The sequence below is a fragment of the Silene latifolia genome, chromosome 2 (genome assembly GCF_048544455.1).
Source record: "Silene latifolia isolate original U9 population chromosome 2, ASM4854445v1, whole genome shotgun sequence".
Classification (NCBI taxonomy): domain Eukaryota; kingdom Viridiplantae; phylum Streptophyta; class Magnoliopsida; order Caryophyllales; family Caryophyllaceae; genus Silene; species Silene latifolia.
Window position 1 is genome coordinate 186,297,742 of NC_133527.1, and position 26,345 is coordinate 186,324,086.

The window sequence follows — 26,345 nt, forward strand, 5'->3', positions numbered from 1 at the left end:
GACAATTTGAGTGTGTGCACTTATAATAACTCCTTGGATACTCGCTTCCCTTGACTTGTTTCTGCCCATATTTCCTCCAATTATACCCGTCAGAAGAGAGCCTACCAACAATGGCTGAAGATGATGCACCCGTTTTACATTCTTCAAGCGGCCTAGGGGGTTGGGGTTCAGTTGGTTGAGATTGTTCAAGATTACATGATGGTTGATTTATTACAGACCGACTCTTTTCTCTATTATTATCATCATGGGCTAGTGTTTGTTGACTAGCGATGTTGAAATGTCCCTGCTCAATACATAAACACAATCCATTTACAAAGACACGAAACTGAAATGGCGATCCAACTGCCAGTGGCGGATAAACGAAGAAAAAGTTGGTCTAGGATTTTGATCAATACTAACCATACTAGCCAAAAGAGAAGCAGTCGCCTTTGAGACGACCTTTGCCAGTGGTCTGAAGACCATGAAGGTTTGCTTTTCGACTCTGCCAACTTCATCCCATGAAGAACTAGGACCTATGCCAGATGACTCAGCCTGAATATTCTGAGGAACAGAGATAAGAAATCAACGTCTACTGATAAAAAATAAAATCGACAAAAGCTATAAGTCTCGACCATGAATTAGTTAAATGGGGAAGACTACTCACCTGAGATGTTGGGCTATGTGGAGCCATGTTTATTGCAGGTTTCATTTGTCTTGGGCCTAATGACCCGTGGAGGACAGTCATCAATGGTGCCAGCAAGGAGCTCTGAGAAGGATCCAAAGGCAGATGAAGTTGGCCTTGATGAGACAAAAACACAATTCTAGAAACTGGTATAAAGTTTGACTCTATGTGGTACTTCTATTAGTTAATCCGTTTTAATCCTACACAAATTCTTATTTCAGACCGTCATATCCGTCTGAAATGGTCAGACGGATACCATTTCCTCTCACAAAAAACCCATTTAGGGTGTGAGTGGGAAAGCACATGCGGGTGTCCCACCACCCATGTGCTTCTCACTTGTGAGATGTCTTATTCATGATCCGAAATAAGGCGGTCGAAAACAAGACGGATGTTAATCCTAAATAGATTTAGTAGAGAATACTCCGTATTAGATAGATTAATATATATATATATATATATATATATATATATATATATATATATATATATATATATATATATATATATATATATATATATATATGAGAAAGGATCATGTAAGTCCACTTATTTTGGTTGAGTCCATAAGTCCCAATCTAAGCCTTTAGATCTAAGAGATGAGTGGTGAGGATTAAAAGAAAATGGAAGGCTAAGATTAAAAGCTCCCAATTCCCACCCAAACCCTAATCACTCTCACAAATCCTTCCACCCATCTCTCTCTCTTCATTCTCTCTCAACTTCTCTCTCAATCACTCCCTGCCGCCGCCACCCTCCACGCCGCCGCCCTCTCACAAATCCGTCCACCCCCCTCTCTCTCTTCATTCCCTTGCCTCCATTTTGCCGCCGCCGTCCTCCTCCCCTTCTCCTTTCTCTTTTTTTTTTTCAGATCTGAAAAATTGAAGCCATGGTTGTTGTTGGTTGTTAATGGGTGAGTTGTTATTGTTTTTAGGTTTTTTTTTCAGTTTTTGTTTATTTTATGGTGGTGCCGTGGTGGGTTTGTGCTGGTTTTTTTTTTTTTTTTAATGGTGACGCGGGGGCTGGAGATGGGGATGGTGATGGTGGCGGTGGTTATGGTGTTGGGGTGCGTGCGTGGTGGGTATGCCGTCTCCTCTCCTCTCTTATTTTTTTTTTTTTTTCAGATTTGATCATAAGTGATTGGTGTTGTTGTTGTTTGTTGCGGTTTGGAGGTGGTGGTGTTGTGGTGGTTGGGGTAGGAGGTGGTAGGATGGTGGTGATGGTGAAAGAAGAGTTGTTAAGCATAAAGTTACACTTCTGAGTACTAAAGTTACAAATTTACGGACTAGAATTACACTCGTTAGTCAATAAAATTACACCTTTATTGACTAAAGTTACACTCTTGAAGGACAAAAGTTACACTTGAAAGGACTAAAGTTACAATAACAAAATATATTAATTCAAATTTTCACATACAATTCATTATTATGACTAAAGTTACGACTCCAATGACTAAAGTTACACTTAAAAGGGGTAAAATTACACCCGTAAAAGTATAGAAACCACCATATGAATAAAGTTACATCTAAAATGACTAAAGTTACAACTAAAACGACTAAAGTTATACTCGTAAAAAAATAAAGTTACATATACGTTTGTTAAAATTACATAAATTCCAATTTATAAATTCAAATTTTCATATACAAAATGACCTTAAAGACAAAAATTCCACTCATGAATCAATAAATGACTAAAGTTACACTCATAAAGTAATAAAGTTACACTAAGAAATGATTGGCTAAGAATGGGACTTAGGGACTCAACCAAATTTGTGGACTTACCTGAACCTATCTCTATATATATAGAGCAAAGTTCTTCTAAGTCCCTCTTTTTTTTGAGTCCATAAGTCCCTCCCACAACCCTTGGATCATGCATAGTGAAAGGTTGAGATTGAAAGCAAAAAAACACACTTAACACTAATGAATTCACTTCTCTCTCTAGTTTTAATAATACATTCACTAATTCATTATCATACACAATTAACACCATATTTTGTCTTATACTTCAAAGTTTTTTTCGAGACAAGTTTTCGACTGTTTCGTTTTTTTTTCCGAGACAAGTTTTCGATATTTTAAGATTTTACGAGTGTAATTCTAACAGCAAAAAGTGTAATTTTAAGAAATATTTTCGAGAATTTAGCGTTTTACAAGTTTAACTTCAATCTTTTCCGAGTGATTTTAACGAATAATATTTTGACTTATCTTGAGGATGATAGAATTGATCGCAAAGTAAAGCTTGATGTTATAGACTATTGGAAAACGAATGAGGATCGTTATGGTGAACTAGCTCATCTCGCGAGGGATATTTTAAGTGTACAACTTACCACTGTTGCATCGGAATCTACTCTTAGTATCGGAGGTCGGGTTTTCAATAAATGGAGGAGCTCTTATATTCTTGAAAACGTGGAGGCTGTGATTACTACACGGAGTTGGTTATATGGCTATCAAGGTAAGTCGTTTTTACATTATGTTGTCGATCTCTTCTCATTTTTTTTTTCTGATTCTAATTTGTTGATTAACATTTTGCAGCCATTGAGGAGGACGAATTCGAAGGTGTAGACGTAGAATGGTCGAACGTTCAATCATCTTCTTGAAGTTAATGATGAAGATTTGAAGTCAAGCTTCTTATCGTTTTTATAGTTTTTTTTGAGTTTTACATGAATCCTGATGTATTGTCTTCCTTTTTTTTTTTCTCTAGTTTTGAGAACTTCCTAAAATCGTAACTATTAGAGTATTACCTATGCAATAAAATTTTTTATTTTTGGAACTCATTCAGTCTTCTACTCTTCTCCATTAGAGGTGGCAATCGGGTCACTCGGGTCGGGTCAAAGCGGGTCGGGTCATATCGGGTCAGTGACGGGCTCAGGTCGGTTCGGTTCATGTCGGGTCATCTTCGGGTCGGGTCATCAATTGGTAACAAGTCGGGTCGGGACGTTAGCGGGTCAGTGTCGGGTCAGGTTATCAGCGTATATTTTATCTTATATATTTAGTTTTAGATGATAATTTTATGTTTAAATACTGGGTAGGTGTATTGAATAATGTAGTTTTAAGGGAAAATAATTAAGATGAATGTCAATTTGGTGTTATTCAAACCATTATTAAGGTACTTCATTATCGGGTCATTTATCGGGTTGAGAAAGTATTGGGTCACGGGTCGGATCGTGTCGGTTCAGGCCGGGTTCGGGTTGAAAAAAATAAGGCTGTTATCGCTTATCAGGTCGGTTCGCTTCGGGTCGGTTCGGTTTCGGTTCACCCAATTTTCGGGTTGTATCGGGCGGGTTTCGGGCGGTTCGGGTCGGGTTCCTCGGGTGGGGTCAGCTTTTGCCAGCTCTATTCTCCATGTTCAGCTTTTTTAATAGATATGAATAACATAGTTATAGGCTGGACTACCTTGAAAATGGTCCATGAAAATGCATGTCTTCTAATGACTAGTTGACTACTCTACTTGAATTTTTGTCCGTTGTTAGTGAATGATGAGATATACTCATATACGTAGTAAATATTTGTGATTCGTTATAACTAATGTAAATAATTTTCGTCCCATTATAAAAGATATCTAAAATTAATCGATTATTTGGCTACGAAAATAATTTAAACTCCTTCAACTCTTGTGGTCTGACATGTACTTCATGAAAATCGGTGGTAAGACATTGGATATTCGAGTCTAAGTAACTTCCGTACTAATATAGAAAAAAAGTAAATTAATATGATTATGTTTTGTTTTTTATTATTTACAATCATTACATTCGAGTCATTTCGGGTTGTAATGTTGAGATTTAGTTATCAGTTTACAGGTTGAAATCGGTTCAGGTATGTTTCGATTCAGGTAAAACAATTCGGGTCAAAACAGTTCAGGTTCATACGATTTTGGGTCTATTTCGGATATTACAAATTCGGTTCAGTTTCGAATCAATTCAAGTTGATTTGGGTTTCGGATAAAGTTGAAGTTACACCTTTCGGATGTACGGTCAGGTGTCGGTTCAGGTATTTTCGATCGGTTTTTCGGATTCGGTATACTTTTGCCAGGTCTAGTTCTATCCATTTCATATCCTAGAATCGTCACTTTTGCGTTCCTGTGCTCCGTCTTTCTTTCCCTTTTCATTTTTCACCAATGTCGGTTTTTCGCTCTATTTCAGTTTGATTGATTGTCCTTTATTTCAATCACAACTACTCGTCTAAGATGATTTTACACAATTTAAATTAATCGTAAAACTAGATCTTTTAATAACCACTTTTACACACTAATAAAGCTATGTTCACAGATCTATTTTACAACTATATTACTGAAAACCGCCTTACAACTAGCTCACTATTTGGGTGGTATTGAATATGAATACTACGGAGTACCATTTTGTAAATTATTGCCCTTGTGAATTATTTAATTAATCCATTATTTAATTAAACATGTACTTTATACAAAAGTTAATTTGAAATTCTGTATCTATATTAGTATAAAAGCCCGATGTCTATCAGGCTATATCATATAATTTGTTGTCTATTAGTAAAAAAAGTCTGATGTCAATCATATTTTTTTTGTGGCAGTGTTTAAATTGCATGGGGCGCGTAGTATCATAATATGGCGGACTCGGCCCAGTTCCAAGACTATACAACTGGATGTACAATGAGCATTATACATCAAGGTTATTTTAGTCTTTTTTTTCAAATATTTTTGCAAAAAAAAAGGTAACGTAATTCAATTGTCAATCTAATCCTCATCCTCCCTCCGACTGTTTCCATATTTTTCTAACTTCTCTTCATCTTCCTTCATCATCCAGTTAATGAATCATCTTCTCCCGTAAAATTATTATAATTAATTGACTATGAGGAACTGAGCATCATCTTGAAGAAATTTTTTTATCCAAAATTTCTAATGCATGAAAATAGTTGAAGCTCGTATTATTTTTACATTAGCTCGTATTCTTATTTGAATATCTCGTATTCTTATGTGCTCGTATTTTAAAGGTCATGATCATTTTAAGCTTGTATTCTTTTTACATCAGCTCGTATTTTTATCTTAATAGCTCATATTATTATGTGCTCATATTTTTAAACTCGTGATCCTTTTAAGCTCGTGTTCTTTTTACTTTAGCTCGTATTCTTATCTTAATAGCTCGTATGCTTATTTGCTCGTTTTTTAAGTTCGTGATCCTTTTAAGCTCGTATTCTTATCTTAATAGCTCGTATTCTTATCTTAATAGCTCGTATTCTTAGGTGTTCGTATTTTTTAGTTCCTATTCTTTTAATAATAGTTTGTATGATTGATGTAGAAATTTACCTCAAAGTATTGTTAGATGCATTTTTCCTTCCTGGTGATGATATAAATTGCTTATCGTTCACGAAATATTGTTAGATGCATTTTTCCTCCTTGATGATGATGTAAATTGCTTCCTTTCACCATTTTAGAATCAAAATTGTGGAGAAGAGAGATTTGTCGACTGTCGTTTAAGAGAAATTTAGAGAAGGGAAAGAAGAGGGTTTGTCGACTGAAGAGAAATCAGAATTAGGGAAAAAGGAGATGCGTAGAATTTATTTTTATTTTTATTGGGCTTAGATAGATATTGTATACTCCCTCCTATTCTAAATAACTCTCCATATTTCCTTTTTCGTCTATTCACAATATTCTCCCTATTTCCTTATTTGGCAAACTTTAATACTTATTTTAATTACCCCACCCCACAACAATACCCCACAATACTCATACTTTATCTTATTTTAATCACTTTACCACACAACAATCCTTATTTTAATCATTCTACCCCACAACAATACTTATTTTAATCACACAATACCTTTCTTCTCTCCAATCTCCTAACCCACTCCAATACTTTATCATATAATACTCCCCTCCCTTAATTCTCGTGCCCTCCATAAAAGGGGAGGGTTATGTAGAATAGGAGGGAGTATAATATATGGGCCTGTTGTACAATGCTACTGTACAACAGGATGTACGATCCTATTTGTGGACTCGGCCATTTGATTTTTATTTTTTTTATTGTTTTTTTATCCTGACCAAAGAGAGAACAAAGGGTTAAAGTAGACAACATACACCGAAATATAAAACCCATAACTGGCCTTTAGATTTTATTCAAGATCTTGATCATGATGACGACCTAACGTACATGAACTGGAAAAACAAGACACGTTATTTACAAACATGAGCAACATAGCTCAAGACCCATAAATTAAAAAAAAGACGTAAAAGATACGAGTAGCATCAAGATCTTCTACACAACGATTACTCTAAAGGCCCAACACTACGAGTGAAAACGCTTGGATGCATGCTACACAGGGACAGAAGCATCATCCCCATCCACCGGCCCCTGAAAACACGACACGATATATTCTGTTAGCTTGAATTTATAAATTATTTACTTCGTCTCAAGTCATTTGTTTAAATCTCGCAATAAAAAAACATATATTTAACAGAATGCATAGAATTGGCTTCAACGGAAAAGATACTAGCTTAGGGATCCGAGTAAGTATAAGATGTAATGCTAATACCATACCTGAGAAGGTGGCCATGGCGCCATAGGGACTGGCAATCCGGGCTTCAAAACGTCTAGGGTTGAAATAGCAGCCATTTTGTGGTTGTTTTAATTATTGTACTCCTTAATTAAAATTCACTTATTGTTCTTCATTTATAAAGGGTTTAAGTAGGTTTGTCGTTTTCATAAACAAAATTAAAAAAAAAAAACATTTTGCATTGAGACGTGTCTAATTCCAAAAGCATGTGTCAAACGATAATCACCTAGTGAATGCTGCTAAAACGTGCATGCATGCCAAGCAATCAATTAGGTAACTAACTAGGTTTGTTGTCCGACTTTACCATTTAAACTAGTGTAACACCCGTGAAAATTCACGGGATTATTGAAATTTTTTAGAAACTAAATCTATTTACTAAATTTATAAAATAAATGTTAGTACATATTATATCTGATTATCATGATTATATATATTTAATACGTTTATAAATATGGTTTTGTTTTTCCATCCTCGCTTCACATACCTATATTTATCTTTTAAAGTTTATTTTATATGAAATAGAATAGTGTTAAGTGGTCTAATTAATACGGAGTATGTATCATTTACGATACATAATTTAAATTATGATTCAGATCAAATTTATCAATCCGATAATAAGAAATATTCAATGCTCCCCCGTTGTTATTAATGTTACTTTCACTACCCATACAATTAATATTGCTAAACTTAAACGATAGCAAACAAATACAATCTGTATAATAGTGTGTCCACATAAATAGTATTGGACCCAATATTCTTACAATTAGTCTTCTATAAGACCATATATGATATATCCGTTTCAGCATTTAAACGGGTTAAATATCGATTATTCCACTTTTGTATATAAGACAAATATTTCGCTTTTTCTTATGCGTTATACTTCTGTCTTATACCAGATATTCGTGATAAAAATGAAGTGGTTGAGCAACCCGGAAGCATACTAGACATGCCCAGTGGCGGATCTTAGGTCATGCGGGCCTGGGCCCGGCCCACCCTAAATTTTCTGTTCATATTTGTAGAATGACTATATTAAGCATGATTTTCAATGTTATTTAGTGGTAGCAAAGAGACATTTCTTCAAAGAGACCATAAATCAAATCCTACCGCTTGCATTAACCGTTATTTTATTTTGTATATTAACAATTGTGTATATAAGAGGTACCGACTTTCATTCTCGGCCCACCCCGACTTTTCCTCAAGGTCCGCCACCTTTGGACATGCCAATGTTGATGTGAAGCTAATGTCCGCCGTTAGTATCCTGAGTAGTGTCAATACCCTAAGATCGAATATAATATCCGTTGTGTGCATAGGTTTCGACAAACTATTATGATGATTTATGCTATAACTCGGAAAAGTTGTGATGTGAGTTATTCTATATATGTGGCGTTGATGGACTTTTATAACGGGTTGCTTACTTGCTTACATATAAGCATGTCTCTCAAGTCTCAACAATGACTGTTAACAGCGGTTGCTCGATATCATCAAAGCAAATGCTAGCTATGATATTTGGCTTTGAATTGGAGTCAAGTGTACTTTAAGGACCTAAAGTATACCCTAATACTCCGTATAGCTTTAAGAACTTGACGTCTCGAAGTATAAAAGTAAGACTTTTCATGTAAAGACTTATGTAGGTGAGCATAAATGTAGCAGGAAACAGCTAGTCTTGCTATAGACGGATATATCCGTCTATAGCTAAAGACAGGTCAAATAGCTTGAAAGTGGTGACATTTTTGGCCCCCACCACCCCACTTGTTGTTTGCCCTATTATGAATGTGGTATTGTATTTGGCCTGTGTTTAGTTATAGACGGATATGTGCCGTCTATAATGAGATTTCGTGCAGGAAACATGGTAAAAAAAAAAAAGGGACGTGCTAAATCCCGCACTTAATTCCGCCTTATTCCAAGACTACCCCTCTCATTTCTCCCCCTCATCAAATGAGAAAAATAAAAAACCCCAAATAATTTTCACCGGCACCCTCCTCCCTCACCGCCCGTCCCTGCGCCGCCGACCACCCCAACACACCCCATCCACGCGACGACCATCCCTTCACACCGACAGCCCCCTCCCCGCATCCGACCGTCCCGATTCGACAGTCCCCTCCCCGCGGCTGACCATCCCGGAGTCGACAGCCCCCTTCCCGCAGTCGACCACCCCTCCCTGCACACATGTGAGATCGTCTCACAAAACAAACACCAAGCGATAAGAGCACATCAGTTTGCAATTGCTTATCATCTACTCCGTATATGATTGCTTTGATTACAGGAAAATAAATTGATGGAGACAAATGTTCAATTTTATGATTTGAATTGTTTGTGACTCTCGCTATAATGTCTAAGAAAAAGGAGGGCATCCTTGAAGATGAAGAAGAACAAATCGCAGGTTAAGAGAGCATCCTTCTCCGGCCACCCTACTTCGGTCCGACGTCCCCACAACCACCCTTCAACAACCAAACTTCATCCAAACCGTAATTGTTAAAAAAAACCTAAATCGACTAAAAGACGGGGTCTTAATAAAATTATTGATAAAACGACGAAATTATATTTGATATGTGCGAATTACGATTCATAATAGTCGAATGATTAAGGGATTGATTAGGTTAAGAGAGATAAATTCTTTAGTAGTCTTTAATTCCCTTTTTTTTACCAAAGGGCAAATATGGAAAATTCACTACTACAGATACAGCCTATAACAACGGGTAAAAACCGTTGTAAAATAAAAAAGCGGACGTTGTTAAAGCGGCCGTTGTAGAAGGTATTTACAACGGTTTGCTTATTTAGTGAAACCGTTGTTAAAAGTATTCACCACGGTTAAAAGCCGTTGTTGTTGGGTGTTCTCCGTTGTGGAAAGTGTCTCAAAATTTTGGAGGGAATAATATAACAACGGTTGTCCTATGTATAACCGTTGTTGTAACTTTCCCTCCAAAATTATGAAGTCTTTTCACAACGGGTTTATGTTACATACCCGTTGTTGAAATTATTAGTAACAACGGTTCTTTGTTTAATACCCGTTGTTGTAATTTTACCTCCAAAATTGTGAATACTTTTAACAACGGTTCTTCGATTAAAACCTGTTGTTGAATATTATGCGCGGGTATTTGTGAATGTCATTCACAACGGTGTTATTTTTATTAACCCGTTGTTAAAGGTATTCACAACGGTTTTTTTTTAGTAACCGTTTTTATTACGAACTCCTAATGTTTTGAAAAATTTAATTTGTTTCATGCCATTCAAAAACCCGCATATATATCAAAGAAGACAAAGATAAATCACATTTGGGTTCATCGAACTCAATACATTCAATTCAACCACAACAAAGAAATTTGCATCATATATATATATACTTACAAGGAGTTGAATTTACATGAACTAATCATTCCCTAACTTCAACAAAAATTTACTAATAAGTTGATCTAAACTCTGAGTATCATGCATTTCTAATATATTCTAAGACGTAGTTGCCCCACATGTCTCTTACCTCGTCTATATCTATATTTGAGTCTTGCTCAACTGTTCGACGGGTTGATTGCATCTGCGGAAAAAACAAAGAGAAGACATTATGGTATATATAGCAACAAGCAAGACAACATAGCAACATCATGGCATATATAGCGACAAGCAAGACAACATTAACTCTAATTTAAAAAAGTAATAAACACATTATTAAATTACTAACCTTTGGAGGAATAATGATATATCTTCGCCTAATAATCTCCAACATGAACCGACAAGCGTAGTATCCACATTGTATGCTATCCGGTCAAGCGAGGCTATTATTACATAAAAACAAACAGACGAGAGAAGGCTTACATCAGAATCTTGAACTTTAGGTATTGTATTAGTATTAAACACAGATTTTGCACTTAATGTTATTGTATTTGAGCACGTACCCTTGTTATCGTAATAAAATCAGGGCCAACATCAGAATCTTTCGTGGGTTGATCCCGCTCGTTTGCTCTTCTCTTCTCAAAGGCCCTTTTTTTAAAAAAAAAAAAAAAGGAGGCGTAAACTCATTTTGGTAGGGGCAAAAATGAGCTTTTTTCTATAAATAAAAATTGAAACTTAATGTTATTATAAATAAATCAATATTATAAACTTACTTATTAATCAAGCGCTTAAAAGTCTCGCTTGGTTGATTATGTAAAGAGTCCAACCAGAAAACTTTTTTTTTTTGTCGGCATGATGGCTGCTAGCACCCAATGAGTCCTACATCAAGAGACATCATCATTATTAACAAGTACATATACTCCCTCCAAGTTTTATCAATCTTCCCCTTTCAATAAAATACTCCTCACATATATTAGAGAAAGGGGAAGATACATATCACTTGGAGGGAGTATTAGTTATGAAAATGCAATTGTAGGGGGAAACGTAATATTAATTTGTTTATTACCCTTTTTCATTATAAACGCCAAAAATCGACTCTTCTTGTTTGTCGTCAATTCTTTGAGCAATATAATCTACCCGTTGATCGAACGAGAAATCCAAAATAAATAAAGATAAAACATAGGGGCACAGGAATCCGTAGTGATCAGATGGAATTTTCTTCTCGGGGATCACTCTCAATTGCAATATCCTACATTATTACGGTATTAATTCCGGTATTTAAAACACTATCTACCTAGTAGTCAGAATATTAGACTATGAAATTATTTATTAAGAAACTTACTTCATCCAAACAAATATGTGTGATATATCAATCTGGTCTAGTCCAGCCCATACGGCTAGCAGATCCCATGATATAGCGACTTGGCGCTCAAACCCCTAGAATATCCTCCTCGAGCGGAATAATTATCAGTTGCTCGGAGGCTATGCGATGGCCAGCCTCCTCATACAGTCTCATCATCGTCTCCGTTCTTACTTTTTGCATGTAATCCTTCCCTTTATATATTGTGGAGTTTATACTCCTAACTTTCACGGTAGGGAAAGAATGAGTCTTTGATGTGGTGCTACTACCACCACCAGCCTACACATGTAGTATAGATAATTAAAATAATAACAAATCCAAAGGTAATAACATATCCTAGTTGGAGTAATAAAAATAAAAGCGTACTTAATTAAATACATACCTCATCAAGTTGTTGTGAAGTCGAGGTCGTTGGCATGTCTGTGGACTTAGGCTTATCCGCCAAAGCCGCCTTTTTTGTTCCCTACAAAAAAAAAATAACATATAAAAACATTCAACAATTAAAAATGTAACATATATATATATATATATAAAGGTATTTCTTCTAACCCCAATCGCTTTCCGCTTCTCGGCGGAGATATCTTCCAAGAAGATGTGAGTATCGAGCCATTGGATGAAACTTCCAAGCGCATCTCCCGAATGGTAATGTCGTCACGAACGGGACGGTGGAAGTTTTTCATGGCCTGGATTGACTGTAGTTATCTCTACTATTCTATGATTCGGCAAAAGTTTTTCGCCATGAACTACGATTTCATTGCTGCGGGTTTGTTTTCTACGAGACCCGCCAACACGCACATGTGGCTTTTCGATTCTATTAGGGTCGCAAGAATAAGCGGCCTCTTGTTTACGGCCCGAGGAATATACACATACATACATTATTATTATATCTTTGCAAAAACGCTTCAACATTCAAAAGATTTTGCAAAAACGCTTTTCTGTCTCAGCCGATTTTTGCACAAACTTCAAAGCATTCATATAAATTTAACTAATTAAACACTTCATGCATACCTTATTGAAAACAGGAACCGACTTGAAGGGGATGTATCTTTATGTTTTCCATCACCGTATCTTCTCATCAAGTTGCATCTCCTTTTCGGACCCATTATTTACCTAATAAAATTAACCAATTCAATGGCACCATGTCGGAAGTTGGCGGTGAACACACCCCCGATCTTACCAAAAAAAAAAAAAAAAAGAAAAATAAGGAAGTATATTAGGTACCTGATCGGCTTTAGTTGTTACAACTTTAGAAGCATTATTAGGTACCGATCCTTCGAATCTCGTTGACCGATACTTCCTTCTCATGTATTGCCAAGGTAGTAGCGGCCTCTTCACCAATCTGTTGTACCTTATTATTACCCCCTTTAGAAATGACATCCTCCATCATCTTCACTTCTTCTTCGGAAAGCTTACCTCCAAAGATTCAGCTTTAGTAGTACGGATGCCATTAATCAAGTCGCTTGCCAAGAATGTAATGTGTCAGCAATTTTTATCCCAACAATAACATGTGAATTGAACTTAAATGAAAATAATAGAATAAATGTTACATTGTCAGCCTTCTCGGACTTAGTCTTCCTTTTCTTCTTTATCTGGGCAGTTTTCCCATAATATTTCGTTACTCCAACCTGTAACGGGACGCCCCTCAAACGACCTGGATGTTCGGGTCGGCCGATCGCTCTAGCAAGAACGTCATTACGACCACTTGGAGTGAATTTCCCTTCTTCTACCTCTTTCAATACGTTATCCTATAATATATTAAATAAACTTCAAATTATATTTGTGACTAAAATAATAAAGTTAGTAATGAACTCGTCTTAATAAAATAATGCTTACTATGTTGGCCAAAACTTCCACATCGTATTTGTCATGCGACGACCGGGATCCTTTAGGCGTGTGCCCATGTTTATAAGTTACATGCCGATCCACCTCTTTCACTCCCTTTGCCACCTACACATTAACATGGTAACATTTATACACGTAAATGTGTATCAATGCAAGTCCAAGTGTGATTAAAAAAATAAAGTCTCACAGGGCAATAATGCATGCTACTTACGAGGTCCTCTTCTATCTTTCTGTAACCGCCTCGAGAACCATAGAATTTCCCCTTCTTGCATGAAATGTTAGCACGATTTCTTGTGCTAACGGACTTCAAATAATTATATAAAAGCGCAAGTTGATGAGATAATAAAAAGATTATATAAAGGACTCATTAATTAAAAAAATGATAGGTAAATCGTTAAAAGGCGAGGATATTTAACCTGAAACTTCTCAGTAGTTCTCATCTTTTTGAAAAGATCCCATTCTTCCTGCTTGATGGTGGGACACTTGTTTTCCGGTGGGCTCTTACGCATCTCCCCCGTTGCCTTGTCCACATACAACCAATCCCTAGCAACGGCACACTTCCACCGCTGTGGACCTCCGCCGCCTTATGCATTAAATACTCATCATGGCTTATATCGGGTATAATAAAGCCTTCCTTTATACGAGCCAAGTATAACTCCGCCAATTTTGGATTCAAAGTTCTAACATCATCTAAATGGATAGGCACAAACTGTCTTGTGCAAGCACCAATCCAACTGGAGAAAAGACCCGCATTTGGACCAGTAGGGAAACCCTTCTCACTCCATGTTATTTCGAACGACTGTTTAGCGGCTATAGTGCAAGGACTCTCTTGCACTTCGTAGCACCCCTCTCACCAGGCTTATTATCACCAGGCTCATTATTCTTTTGACTTCTTTTACGTTTTTCACCCATGATAATCCTAAAACCCAAATATGAATGATATAGCTGGAAATGAACAACTTAACAACGTACATGCAGAGTATTATCTAAAACCCTAAACCCTAATAGGAATGAAAATTTAAAACAACAGATTGAGCTTCTAAAATCCTAAACCCTGATAAGAGGAGTAAAGTAGATGATGCGGGATGATAAAGATAACAAAGAAAACGAAAAACAAACAGATGCACGAAAAAAGAAACAAGATGATCATCTTAAAACCCTAATGACGAAACACAAAATTAAAGTGAACATACCTGTTGATGATGATGATAAAGAGAACGAGCAGGAAGGCAACGGAATCGGGCTTGAAATCGGGCGACGGCGGCGACGAGAATGTAAAAAGCGAGGAAGAGATAAGAATTAACACAGGATACCAACGGTTGGAGTAATAATGTTGTGTGTGTTTTTGTGTATGGCATGCTGGATGGGTTTCTATATTAGTTTTTTATTAAGACAACCTATTGACAACGGGTGCTCAAAACAAAACCGTTGTTGTATGTTATAACAACGGGTCAATAAACGTTAACCGTTGTCAAAATTTTATTACAACGGGTAAACTATACCCGTTGTAATATATGTTCACCAAATTTGCGCCAAAATGAAATATGTCAAAAAATATAATTGACAACGGGTAGAAGTACTACACCCGTTGTTGAAAGTATTAACAACGGGTAATTTAAATATAACCGTTGTTATTGTTGAACCTCTTTTTTTTTTTAAATTACTGTAATTCCATTACAGTCCAAACCTGTAACAATACATACTGCAACATTATTCAGCAATTTCAACACCAGCATCCACATCTAATAATAAGATCAAGAAAATAAGACAACTTACACCAGCATGCATGCATACTGTACATGTCCTGATGAACTATCTCAGGATCGGGGACGTTTCTTGGATGTCATAGTTTCTTCGTTAACCCAAATACCTTCACCATGGTCATCACGCATATAGATGCTTTCAGTGTCCTCATGATCAGTGTCAACATCGTCGAAATAAGATACAGTGGTAGACTGATCCATTCCCTCAAAAACGACATCCTGATCATCATCACCATTATCGGATGGACTACTCCTTCTTTTCCTTATAGACAGTACAACAGACCACTTCTTATCCATAGGATCGGTGACATAGAACACTTGTTTAGCTTGGGATGCCATTATGAAAGGATCATCCTTATTATTGCCAACCTTACCCAGATTGACCAACGTAAATCCCATCTTATCCTTTCGGACACAATGGATGTTGTTATCAACCCAGTTACATCGAAACAAAGGCATTGTGAAATCAATGTAATCTAGTACCAATATTTCTTGAATAACACCATAATAAAGGCATTTTCCCCAAATAGGCTTTTTATCTTTTGAAGTAGCAAAGTGCATTGCCTCAAATTCAGAACTCACACCACTATTTTGCATTGTGCTCACCTCATCTTGCTCGCGGGTGTAAAAAGTATATCCATTAATGGCAAAACTGTTGTAAAAGGTGACCCTGGCATTTGGACCTAAACCAAGACGTAGTAACCTAGGAGAGATGTCATCACCGGTTTGATCAAGTACACTTTGTAAGACAATATTCCTAAACCACTGGAAACGTCTTCGTATGCTCGTTCGCAATCCACTTCTCGGTCTTGTTTTGGTGATCGTATTTGAGCTCATCTTTGTGTTGTTGAATATAAGGTTGCACCTCATCTTCGTTGTTTAGCACATACATGTGTGCTAAATGCAACATTTCACGTGTCACAATTTTTTCAACCCGGCCCCTAATACCTTTTCCGGTCATCCAGTCACTATGACGATTCTTAGAAACGCCAATCAACTCCTCAGGGGAGAGATGAGCGTAACAATATGAAAGAGCTTCGTCTAAAATAGCGCGTTCAAAAATACAACCTTCCGGACGATACCGATTAGATGTATAGTCCTTGTAGACTTTCATCAATCTTTCGAAAGGATCCTGGTATCTCAAGTACACGGGCCCAAGGTACAAAATCTCCCTAACCAAGTGAATGGTCGGATGAATCATGATAGTGAAGAAAGAGGGTGGAAAATACATTTCCAACCGACAAAGAGAGGTTACAACGAGGTCCTGCAATGAATCCGCGTCATCGGGATCGATGACTTTCTCGCATATGGATTGGAAGAAGAGACAGAATCTAGTTATAGCATATCTTACCTTTTCGGGTAAAATGGAACGAATAGCCACAGGTAGTAATTGTTGCATCAAAGTGTGACAATCATGTGACTTTAACCCGGTGAGTTTTAGGTCTTGCATCGACACTAGGCTTTTGATGTTCGACGAATAACCATGTGGCACTTTAATTCCATTCAAGCATGCACGAGAACTCTTTTCTCTCATTCCGTGAAAGGGTAAAAAGTGGCGGTAAAAATGTACGATTACCTCTCTTCTCGTGGTGCCAACTCTAGCCTAATACCCATCATTTTCATATCTTCCCTAGCTGCGGCGTTATCCTTTGTTTTACCAGGAACATTCGGAAGGGTATTGATAATATTATCACAGACATTTTTCTCAATGTGCATGAAATCGAGGCAATGCGACCTCCGGTCAGGCCAATATGGAAGTTTATCAAAAAATATGGATCTTTTCTTATACCCACGAGTAGACAATTTAGAGCCGCTCTTCTTCCCATAATCTATCTCAATATGCTTTACTTTTTGATAAACTTCATGCCCACTCAAAATTCTAGGAGGTTGACGAAGTTCTTGTCTTCCATTGAATGCTTTCTCCATCTTGCGATAACAATGGTCATGAGACAAGAACCTCCTATTTCCCATATACACATACTTACGAGAAGACTTCAAGTATTCGGACTCGATATCCTCCCCACACAATGGACAAGCCTCTTTCCCATGAACTGTGTGCCCAGAAAGGTCGCCATAAGCCGGATAGTCGGATATTGTACACAATAACATCGCTCTCAAATTGAAAGTTTCGTTCTTATATGCATCAAATACTTCTATCCCACTATCCCACAACAATCGCAAATCATCTAGAAGAGGTTCCAAATATACATCTATATCATTTCCAGGTTGTTTAGGGCCGGAAATTAACAACGACAACATCAAATACTTTCTTTTCATGCACACATATGGAGGTAAGTTATAAATAGCCAACACTACGGCCAAGTACTATGTTGGCTACTCATGTTTCCGTGTGGGTTCATTCCATCGGTGGACAGCGCTAGACGTAAGTTTCTAGGTTCATTGCCGAACTCGGGATACTTAGCGTCGAACGATTTCCATTGCTTACCATCTGTCGGGTGTCTTAGCTTTCCATCATTTATTCTTCTTGTTTCATGCCAAGTTAACATTTTTGCATCATCGGGATTCGCATAAATCCTTATGACTCTTGGTATCAATGGAAAATACCACAACACCTTAGCCGGGATCCCTTCCTTATCCTTATAACGCCACTCCAAACATTTAGGGCAATTGGTTAAGTTTTGATATAATTTCCGATACAATATGCAATCATTTGGACATGCATGTATTTTCTCATATTTCATACCCACTCCTCTTATTAGTTTTTTCGCCTCATATGTCTTAACAGGTAGAACATTACCATCAGGAAGCAACTCCTTTATCAAGGCTAAAAAACTAGTGAAACACGTGTCACTCACCCCATTTGCCCCCTTGATATTATACAACTTCACCACAGCCGACATTTTTGTGAACTTACAACCAGGATAAAGAGGTGCTTCAGACTCACACAACTTCTCATACATGTTGTTAATAAGGTCATCCCAATTACTAGTGTCATCACCTACATCTTCAAAAGCAATGGAATCATCATCATTCTCTTCATTATCTATAGACCCAACATTCAACTTCTCTACTTCCAACTCTTCCAACTCAAAAAACTCGGCAAACTCGGGATCATCGATTTAGCCTTTCGTGTACCTCAACATCATCTTCTTGAGTTATTCTCTTCCTCTAATGATTCCCCATGAAAAATCCAAAGTGTATAGGATCGACTAAATCTCCACTTTTCTAGGTGTATTTTAACGTCCAGAAAAGCCATATAGCTAATATTACCACATCTTTCACAAGGACATGCAATACTAGAAGAACCTTTCAAATTGTTGGAAACGAATTCATAAAATTCAGCTAAACCATCCTTGTAGGTGCGGTCACTCATATTTGCATCAATCATCCAAGTTCGAGTCATTATTCTACATTCGTAATAATAGGCAACTAATTCGGAAAATACAATAATAGGCAAACAAATAAACGAAATAAGCGTTGCTAAGAAACATATATATACCTGATTGATAAACACGCGCGATGAGGGGGAGAAGACGTGACAACGTGTGACGGAGATGAAGACAGAGAGACGATCGGGGAGGAATGGAGGATGATATAGTAGCAGTATTAGCTTGTGTTTGTGTTTGTAGCGTATAGCAGAATAAAGCAATATGTTGTTCTTAAGATTTTCATAATATTAATAACAACGGTTATTGAGACTACAACCGTTGTTAAAACGTATTAAAAACGGGTTCTAATATAACCGTTGTGATTACTTTTCACTAATTTGGCGCCAAACCATTAACAACGGTTAAATTTTAACCGTTGTTATTAGTTTTTTTATTAACAACGGTTGTTTAAGTATGACCCGTTGTTAAAAGAAATAACAACGGGTAACAACGCATAACCGTTGTCATTAAGTTTGGTAAAATTCGCGGAATAAATTCTACAACGTGTTTTGATGATTTTCGTGAATAAGCGTTGTTAAAGGGCCGTTGTGGTTGCCTGTTTTTGTAGTAGTGATTAGGGTAAAATGTGTAGGATTTAGCAAACAAGTGTGCGGGATTTAGCATATACGAAAAAAAAAGGGTTGATCCTATATGTAAAATGAAATTAAATTCTAAATTCATGTAGGTGACAATTTGTAAAATGTTGCTCATGTGAGTTATTGTTTTGGTGTTGACCAGTAATATCCCGACTTGAACTCATATGAATCACAAAATTTTGTTGTTAGAGATTTGAGTTTTTCATTGATTTTTTTGTTTTTTTTGGTTGGTGACGCAATTTTTACGGAATCAAGACTGAAACCGCGATTTAAAACCATTATTGGCAATGATAATTTGAATTTGCTTATTCCAAGAATCAGTTCATATTACATATACTTGACAGTTTCTCTATTAAATAGTAAGAAATTAAGAGTCCTGCTGAGAGGCAAGTTAAATATTCATACACTAAGGCCTTTCATGGTTATGCTTGCCCTCATATGTTGTGATGAAGGCACTCGGGTCATCCAGTGCTCGTTCGACATGCTTCCGTACATCACACTTAACGCTCGTGCACCTGTAGTAACTTCTGCATTCAAACATCAAATCCGACTTCAAATAACTCTACTCTACATTGTGACACCAAAATGATAGCTAGAACATCCTATATCAGGCCATTTGGAACCAATGTCCAAGTTGGTGTACCGTGTATCAAAGACTCAAAGTTATGTAATACCTTCGTCTCAGTCATTTGTTTACCTTTGATTAAAATACTCCTCACAGATATAAAAAAAAAAGGTAAACAAATGATTGGAAAGAGACAGAGTAGATTTGAGGAGGTACTAACCTAGGATATGGATTACCCTTGACTACCTTTTGCCCGTATTTTCTCCAACGAAAACCGTCTCCCATTATTTCAGGCTCAGCATTGTTCCGCACCCAAATACAACCTTTTTCAGTATCTCCATCATGCGTTTCTCCTTCATTGCTCTTATTACCATGTTTCCTAAGAAAAAAAAAAGGAATAGTGAAAAGAACATTTTCTTCCGTCTAAAGGGAGTCATAAGGGTAATTTTGATTCTGACGAGTTTCAAACTCGGGCTAGACTAGCTGACATATGCATTAAAACAAACTAAAGAGGAACATATCTCACCTTCTCTTGCTTTTTGGATCACCATTAAGCCCAACAGAAACCTCAGAATTGTCAAGTACCATAGCAGATTTTCCGGCAGAGGATGACTGCTCAAAAAATCCCATTCCAGACCCACTATTTCTTTAGTTGACAGCGTCATTTAAATCGGGATTGCTACTATAGAAACCTGGTCCTTGTACCCCAGATGAGGTCCGTTTGGGAAAGGTTGGTTTTGGATGATTATGCTCGCCTTTGTACACAATTTCTGCTACCTCTCCGTATAAGGATCTTTCGACCTTCTTTTTCACAGGACAATTTGAGTGTGTGCACTTATAATAACTCCTTGGATACTCGCTTCCCTTGACTTGTTTCTGCCCATATTTCCTCCAATTATACCCGTCAGAAGAGAGCCTACCAACAATGGCTGAAGATGATGCACCCGTTTTACATTCTTCAAGCGGCCTAGGGGGTTGGGGTTCAGTTCGTTGAGATTGTTCAAGATTACATGATGGTTGATTCATTACAGACCGACTCTTTTCTCTATTATTATCATCATGGGCTAGTGTTTGTTGACTAGCGATGTTGAAATGTCCCTGCTCAATACATAAACACAATCCATTTACAAAGACACGAAACTGAAATGGCGATCCAACTGCCAGTGGCGGATAAACGAAGAAAAAGTTGGTCTAGGATTTTGATCAATACTAACCATACTAGCCAAAAGAGAAGCAGTCGCCTTTGAGACGACCTTTGCCAGTGGTCTGAAGACCATGAAGGTTTGCTTTTCGACTCTGCCAACTTCATCCCATGAAGAACTAGGACCTATGCCAGATGACTCAGCCTGAATATTCTGAGGAACAGAGATAAGAAATCAACGTCTACTGATAAAAAATAAAATCGACAAAAGCTATAAGTCTCGACCATGAATTAGTTAAATGGGGAAGACTACTCACCTGAGATGTTGGGCTATGTGGAGCCATGTTTATTGCGAGGTTTATTTGTCTTGGGCCTAATGACCCGTGGAGGACGATCATCAATGGTGCCAGCAAGGAGCTCTGAGAAGGATCCAAAGGCAGATGAAGTTGGCCTTGATGAGACAAAAACACAATTCTAGAAACTGGTATAAAGTTTGACTCTATGTGGTACTTCTATTAGTTAATCCGTTTTAATCCTACACAAATTCTTATTTCAGACCGTCATATCCGTCTGAAATGGTCAGACGGATACCATTTCCTCTCACAAAAAACCCATTTAGGGTGTGAGTGGGAAAGCACATGCGGGTGTCCCACCACCCATGTGCTTCTCACTTGTGAGATGTCTTATTGCGGTCTGAAATAAGGCGGTCGAAAACAAGACGGACTGTTAATCCTAAAATAGATTTAGTAGAGAATACTCCGTATTAGATAGATTAATATATATATATATATATATATATATATATATATATATATATATATATATATATATATATATATATATATATATATATATATATATATATATGAGAAAGGATCATGTAAGTCCACTTATTTTGGTTGAGTCCATAAGTCCCAATCTAAGCCTTTAGATCTAAGAGATGAGTGGTGAGGATTAAAAGAAAATGGAAGGCTAAGATTAAAAGCTCCCAATTCCCACCCAAACCCTAATCACTCTCACAAATCCTTCCACCCATCTCTCTCTCTTCATTCTCTCTCAACTTCTCTCTCAATCACTCCCTGCCGCCGCCACCCTCCACGCCGCCGCCCTCTCACAAATCCGTCCACCCCCCTCTCTCTCTTCATTCCCTTGCCTCCATTTTGCCGCCGCCTCCTCCTCCTCCCCTTCTCTTTCTTTTTTTTTTTTTCAGATCTGAAAAATTGAAGCCATGGTTGTTGTTGGTTGTTAATGGGTGAGTTGTTATTGTTTTTAGGTTTTTTTTTCAGTTTTTGTTTATTTTATGGTGGTGCCGTGGTGGGTTTGTGCTGGTTTTTTTTTTTTTTTTTAATGGTGACGCGGGGGCTGGAGATGGGGATGGTGATGGTGGCGGTGGTTATGGTGTTGGGGTGCGTGCGTGGTGGGCAGTGGCGGATCTTAGGTCATGCGGGCCTGGGCCCGGCCCACCCTAAATTTTCTGTTCATATTTGTAGAATGACTATATTAAGCATGATTTTCAATGTTATTTAGTGGTAGCAAAGAGACATTTCTTCAAAGAGACCATAAATCAAATCCTACCGCTTGCATTAACCGTTATTTTATTTTTTATATTAACAATTGTGTATATAAGAGGTACCGACTTTCATTCTCGGCCCACCCTGACTTTTTCCTCAAGGTCCGCCACTGGACATGCCAATGTTGATGTGAAGCTAATGTCTGCCGTTAGTATCCTGAGTAGTGTCAATACCCTAAGATCGAATATAATATCCGTTGTGTGCATAGGTTCGACAAACTATTATGATGGTTTATGCTATAACCCGGAAAAGTTGTGATGTGAGTTATTCTATATATGTGGCGTTGATGGACTTTTATAACGGGTTGCTTACTTGCTTACATATAAGCATGTCTCTCAAGTCTCAACAATGACTGCTAACAGCGGTTGCTCGATATCATCAAAGCAAATGCTAGCTATGATATTTGGCTTTGAATTGGAGTCAAGTGTACTTTAAGGACCTAAAGTATACCCTAATACTCCGTATAGCTTTAAGAACTTGACGTCTCGAAGTATAAAAGTAAGACTTTTCATGTAAAGACTTATGTAGGTGAGCATAAATGTAGCAGGAAACAGCTAGTCTTGCTATAGACGGATATATCCGTCTATAGCTAAAGACAGGTCAAATAGCTTGAAAGTGGTGACATTTTTGGCCCCCACCACCCCACTTGTTGTTTGCCCTATTATGAATGTGGTATTGTATTTGGCCTGTGTTTAGTTATAGACGGATATGTGCCGTCTATAATGAGATTTCGTGCAGGAAACATGGTAAAAAAAAAAAGGGACGTGCTAAATCCCGCACTTAATTCCGCCTTATTCCAAGACTACCCCTCTCATTTCTCCCCCTCATCAAATGAGAAAAATAAAAAACCCCAAATAATTTTCACCGGCACCCTCCTCCCTCACCGCCCGTCCCTGCGCCGCCGACCACCCCAACACACCCCCATCCACGCGACGACCATCCCTTCACACCGACAGCCCCCTCCCCGCGGCTGACCATCCCGGAGTCGACAGCCCCCTTCCCGCAGTCGACCACCCCTCCCTGCACACATGTGAGATCGTCTCACAAAACAAACACCAAGCGATAAGAGCACATCAGTTTGCAATTGCTTATCATCTACTCCGTATATGATTGCTTTGATTACAGGAAAATAAATTGATGGAGACAAATGTTCAATTTTATGATTTGAATTGTTTGTGACTCTCGCTATAATGTCTAAGAAAAAGGAGGGCATCCTTGAAGATGAAGAAGAACAAATCGCAGGTTAAGAGAGCATCCTTCTCCGGCCACCCTACTTCGGTCCGACGTCCCCACAACCACCCTTCAACAACCAAACTTCATCCAAACCGTAATTGTTAAAAAAAACCTAAATCGACTAAAAGACGGGGTCTTAATAAAATTATTGATAAAACGACGAAATTATATTTGATATGTGCGAATTACGATTCATAATAGTCGAATGATTAAGGGATTGATTAGGTTAAGAGAGATAAATTCTTTAGTAGTCTTTAATTCCTTTTTTTTTTTTACCAAAGGGCAAATATGGAAAATTAGGGTAAAATGTGTAGGATTTAGCAAACAAGTGTGCGGGATTTAGCATATACGAAAAAAAAAAGGGTTGATCCTATATGTAAAATGAAATTAAATTCTAAATTCATGTAGGTGACAATTTGTAAAATGTTGCTCATGTGAGTTATTGTTTTGGTGTTGACCAGTAATATCCCGACTTGAACTCATATGAATCACAAAATTTTGTTGTTAGAGATTTGAGTTTTTCATTGATTTTTTTGTTTTTTTTGGTTGGTGACGCAATTTTTACGGAATCAAGACTGAAACCGCGATTTAAAACCATTATTGGCAATGATAATTTGAATTTGCTTATTCCAAGAATCAGTTCATATTACATATACTTGACAGTTTCTCTATTAAATAGTAAGAAATTAAGAGTCCTGCTGAGAGGCAAGTTAAATATTCATACACTAAGGCCTTTCATGGTTATGCTTGCCCTCATATGTTGTGATGAAGGCACTCGGGTCATCCAGTGCTCGTTCGACATGCTTCCGTACATCACACTTAACGCTCGTGCACCCGTAGTAACTTCGCATTCAAACATCAAATCCGACTTCAAATAACTCTACTCTACATTGTGACACCAAAATGATAGCTAGAACATCCTATATCAGGCCATTTGGAACCAATGTCCAAGTTGGTGTACCGTGTATCAAAGACTCAAAGTTATGTAATACCTTCGTCTCAGTCATTTGTTTACCTTTGATTAAAATACTCCTCACAGATATAAAAAAAAAAGGTAAACAAATGATTGGAAAGAGACAGAGTAGATTTGAGGAGGTACTAACCTAGGATACGGATTACCCTTGACTACCTTTTGCCCGTATTTTCTCCAACGAAAACCGTCTCCCATTATTTCAGGCTCAGCATTGTTCCGCACCCAAATACAACCTTTTTCAGTATCTCCATCATGCGTTTCTCCTTCATTGCTCTTATTACCATGTTTCCTAAGAAAAAAAAAAGGAATAGTGAAAAGAACATTTTCTTCCGTCTAAAGGGAGTCATAAGGGTAATTTTGATTCTGACGAGTTTCAAACTCGGGCTAGACTAGCTGACATATGCATTAAAACAAACTAAAGAGGAACATATCTCACCTTCTCTTGCTTTTTGGATCACCATTAAGCCCAACAGAAACCTCAGAATTGTCAAGTACCATAGCAGATTTTCCGCAGAGGATGATGCTCAAAAAATCCCATTCGGACCCACTATTTCTTTAGTTGTGGCGTCATTTAAATCGGGATTGCTACTATAGAAACCTGGTCCTTGTACCCCAGATGAGGTCCGTTTGGGAAAGGTTGGTTTTGGATGATTATGCTCGCCTTTGTACACAATTTCTGCTACCTCTCCGTATAAGGATCTTTCGACCTTCTTTTTCACAGGACAATTTGAGTGTGTGCACTTATAATAACTCCTTGGATACTCGCTTCCCTTGACTTGTTTCTGCCCATATTTCCTCCAATTATACCCGTCAGAAGAGAGCCTACCAACAATGGCTGAAGATGATGCACCCGTTTTACATTCTTCAAGCGGCCTAGGGGGCTGGGGTTCAGTTGGTTGAGATTGTTCAAGATTACATGATGGTTGATTTATTACAGACCGGCTCTTTTCTCTATTATTATCATCATGGGCTAGTGTTTGTTGACTAGCGATGTTGAAATGTCCCTGCTCAATACATAAACACAATCCATTTACAAAGACACGAAACTGAAATGGCGATCCAACTGCCAGTGGCGGATAAACGAAGAAAAAGTTGGTCTAGGATTTTGATCAATACTAACCATACTAGCCAAAAGAGAAGCAGTCGCCTTTGAGACGACCTTTGCCAGTGGTCTGAAGACCATGAAGGTTTGCTTTTCGACTCTGCCAACTTCATCCCATGAAGAACTAGGACCTATACCAGATGACTCAGCCTGAATATTCTGAGGAACAGAGATAAGAAATCAACGTCTACTGATAAAAAATAAAATCGACAAAAGCTATAAGTCTCGACCATGAATTAGTTAAATGGGGAAGACTACTCACCTGAGATGTTGGGCTATGTGGAGCCATGTTTATTGCAGGTTTCGCTGT

At 37.6% G+C, this 26,345-nt stretch overlaps 1 protein-coding gene and 1 long non-coding RNA gene across 2 annotated transcripts; both read right to left on the reverse strand.

Annotated features, from left to right (window-relative positions):
- Positions 1-235: 235 nt before the first annotated feature.
- Positions 236-680, reverse strand: LOC141631713 (uncharacterized). Its single transcript, XR_012537693.1, has 3 exons — positions 644-680; positions 400-540; positions 236-283 (listed from the first exon to the last, which is right to left on the reverse strand). It is a non-coding gene; the product is annotated as an uncharacterized LOC141631713 (long non-coding RNA).
- A 19,038-nt stretch (positions 681-19,718) lies between these two features.
- LOC141641793 (WRKY transcription factor 44-like) lies at positions 19,719-25,431 on the reverse strand. The gene is made up of 7 exons (XM_074450441.1): positions 25,370-25,431; positions 25,080-25,222; positions 21,474-21,607; positions 21,230-21,370; positions 20,542-21,113; positions 20,236-20,394; positions 19,719-19,977 (listed from the first exon to the last, which is right to left on the reverse strand). The coding sequence occupies exons 1-5, from the start codon at positions 25,429-25,431 to the stop codon at positions 20,664-20,666; spliced, it is 930 nt and encodes a 309-aa protein (XP_074306542.1). The 3' UTR covers positions 19,719-19,977; positions 20,236-20,394; positions 20,542-20,663.
- Between the last annotated feature and the right edge of the window lie 914 nt (positions 25,432-26,345).

Excerpts from the sequence above, each read along its gene's own strand:
- LOC141641793 (XM_074450441.1), bottom strand. The coding sequence starts at position 25,431 with ATGGTACTTGACAATTCTGAGGTTTCTGTTGGGCTTAATGGTGATCCA. Across the intron at positions 25,223-25,369 it reads GATCCAAAAAGCAAGAGAAG|GAAACATGGTAATAAGAGCA; the intron begins GTGAGATATGTT and ends TTTTTTTCTTAG. Across the intron at positions 21,114-21,229 it reads CTTCTCTTTTGGCTAGTATG|GGACATTTCAACATCGCTAG; the intron begins GTTAGTATTGAT and ends TGTATTGAGCAG.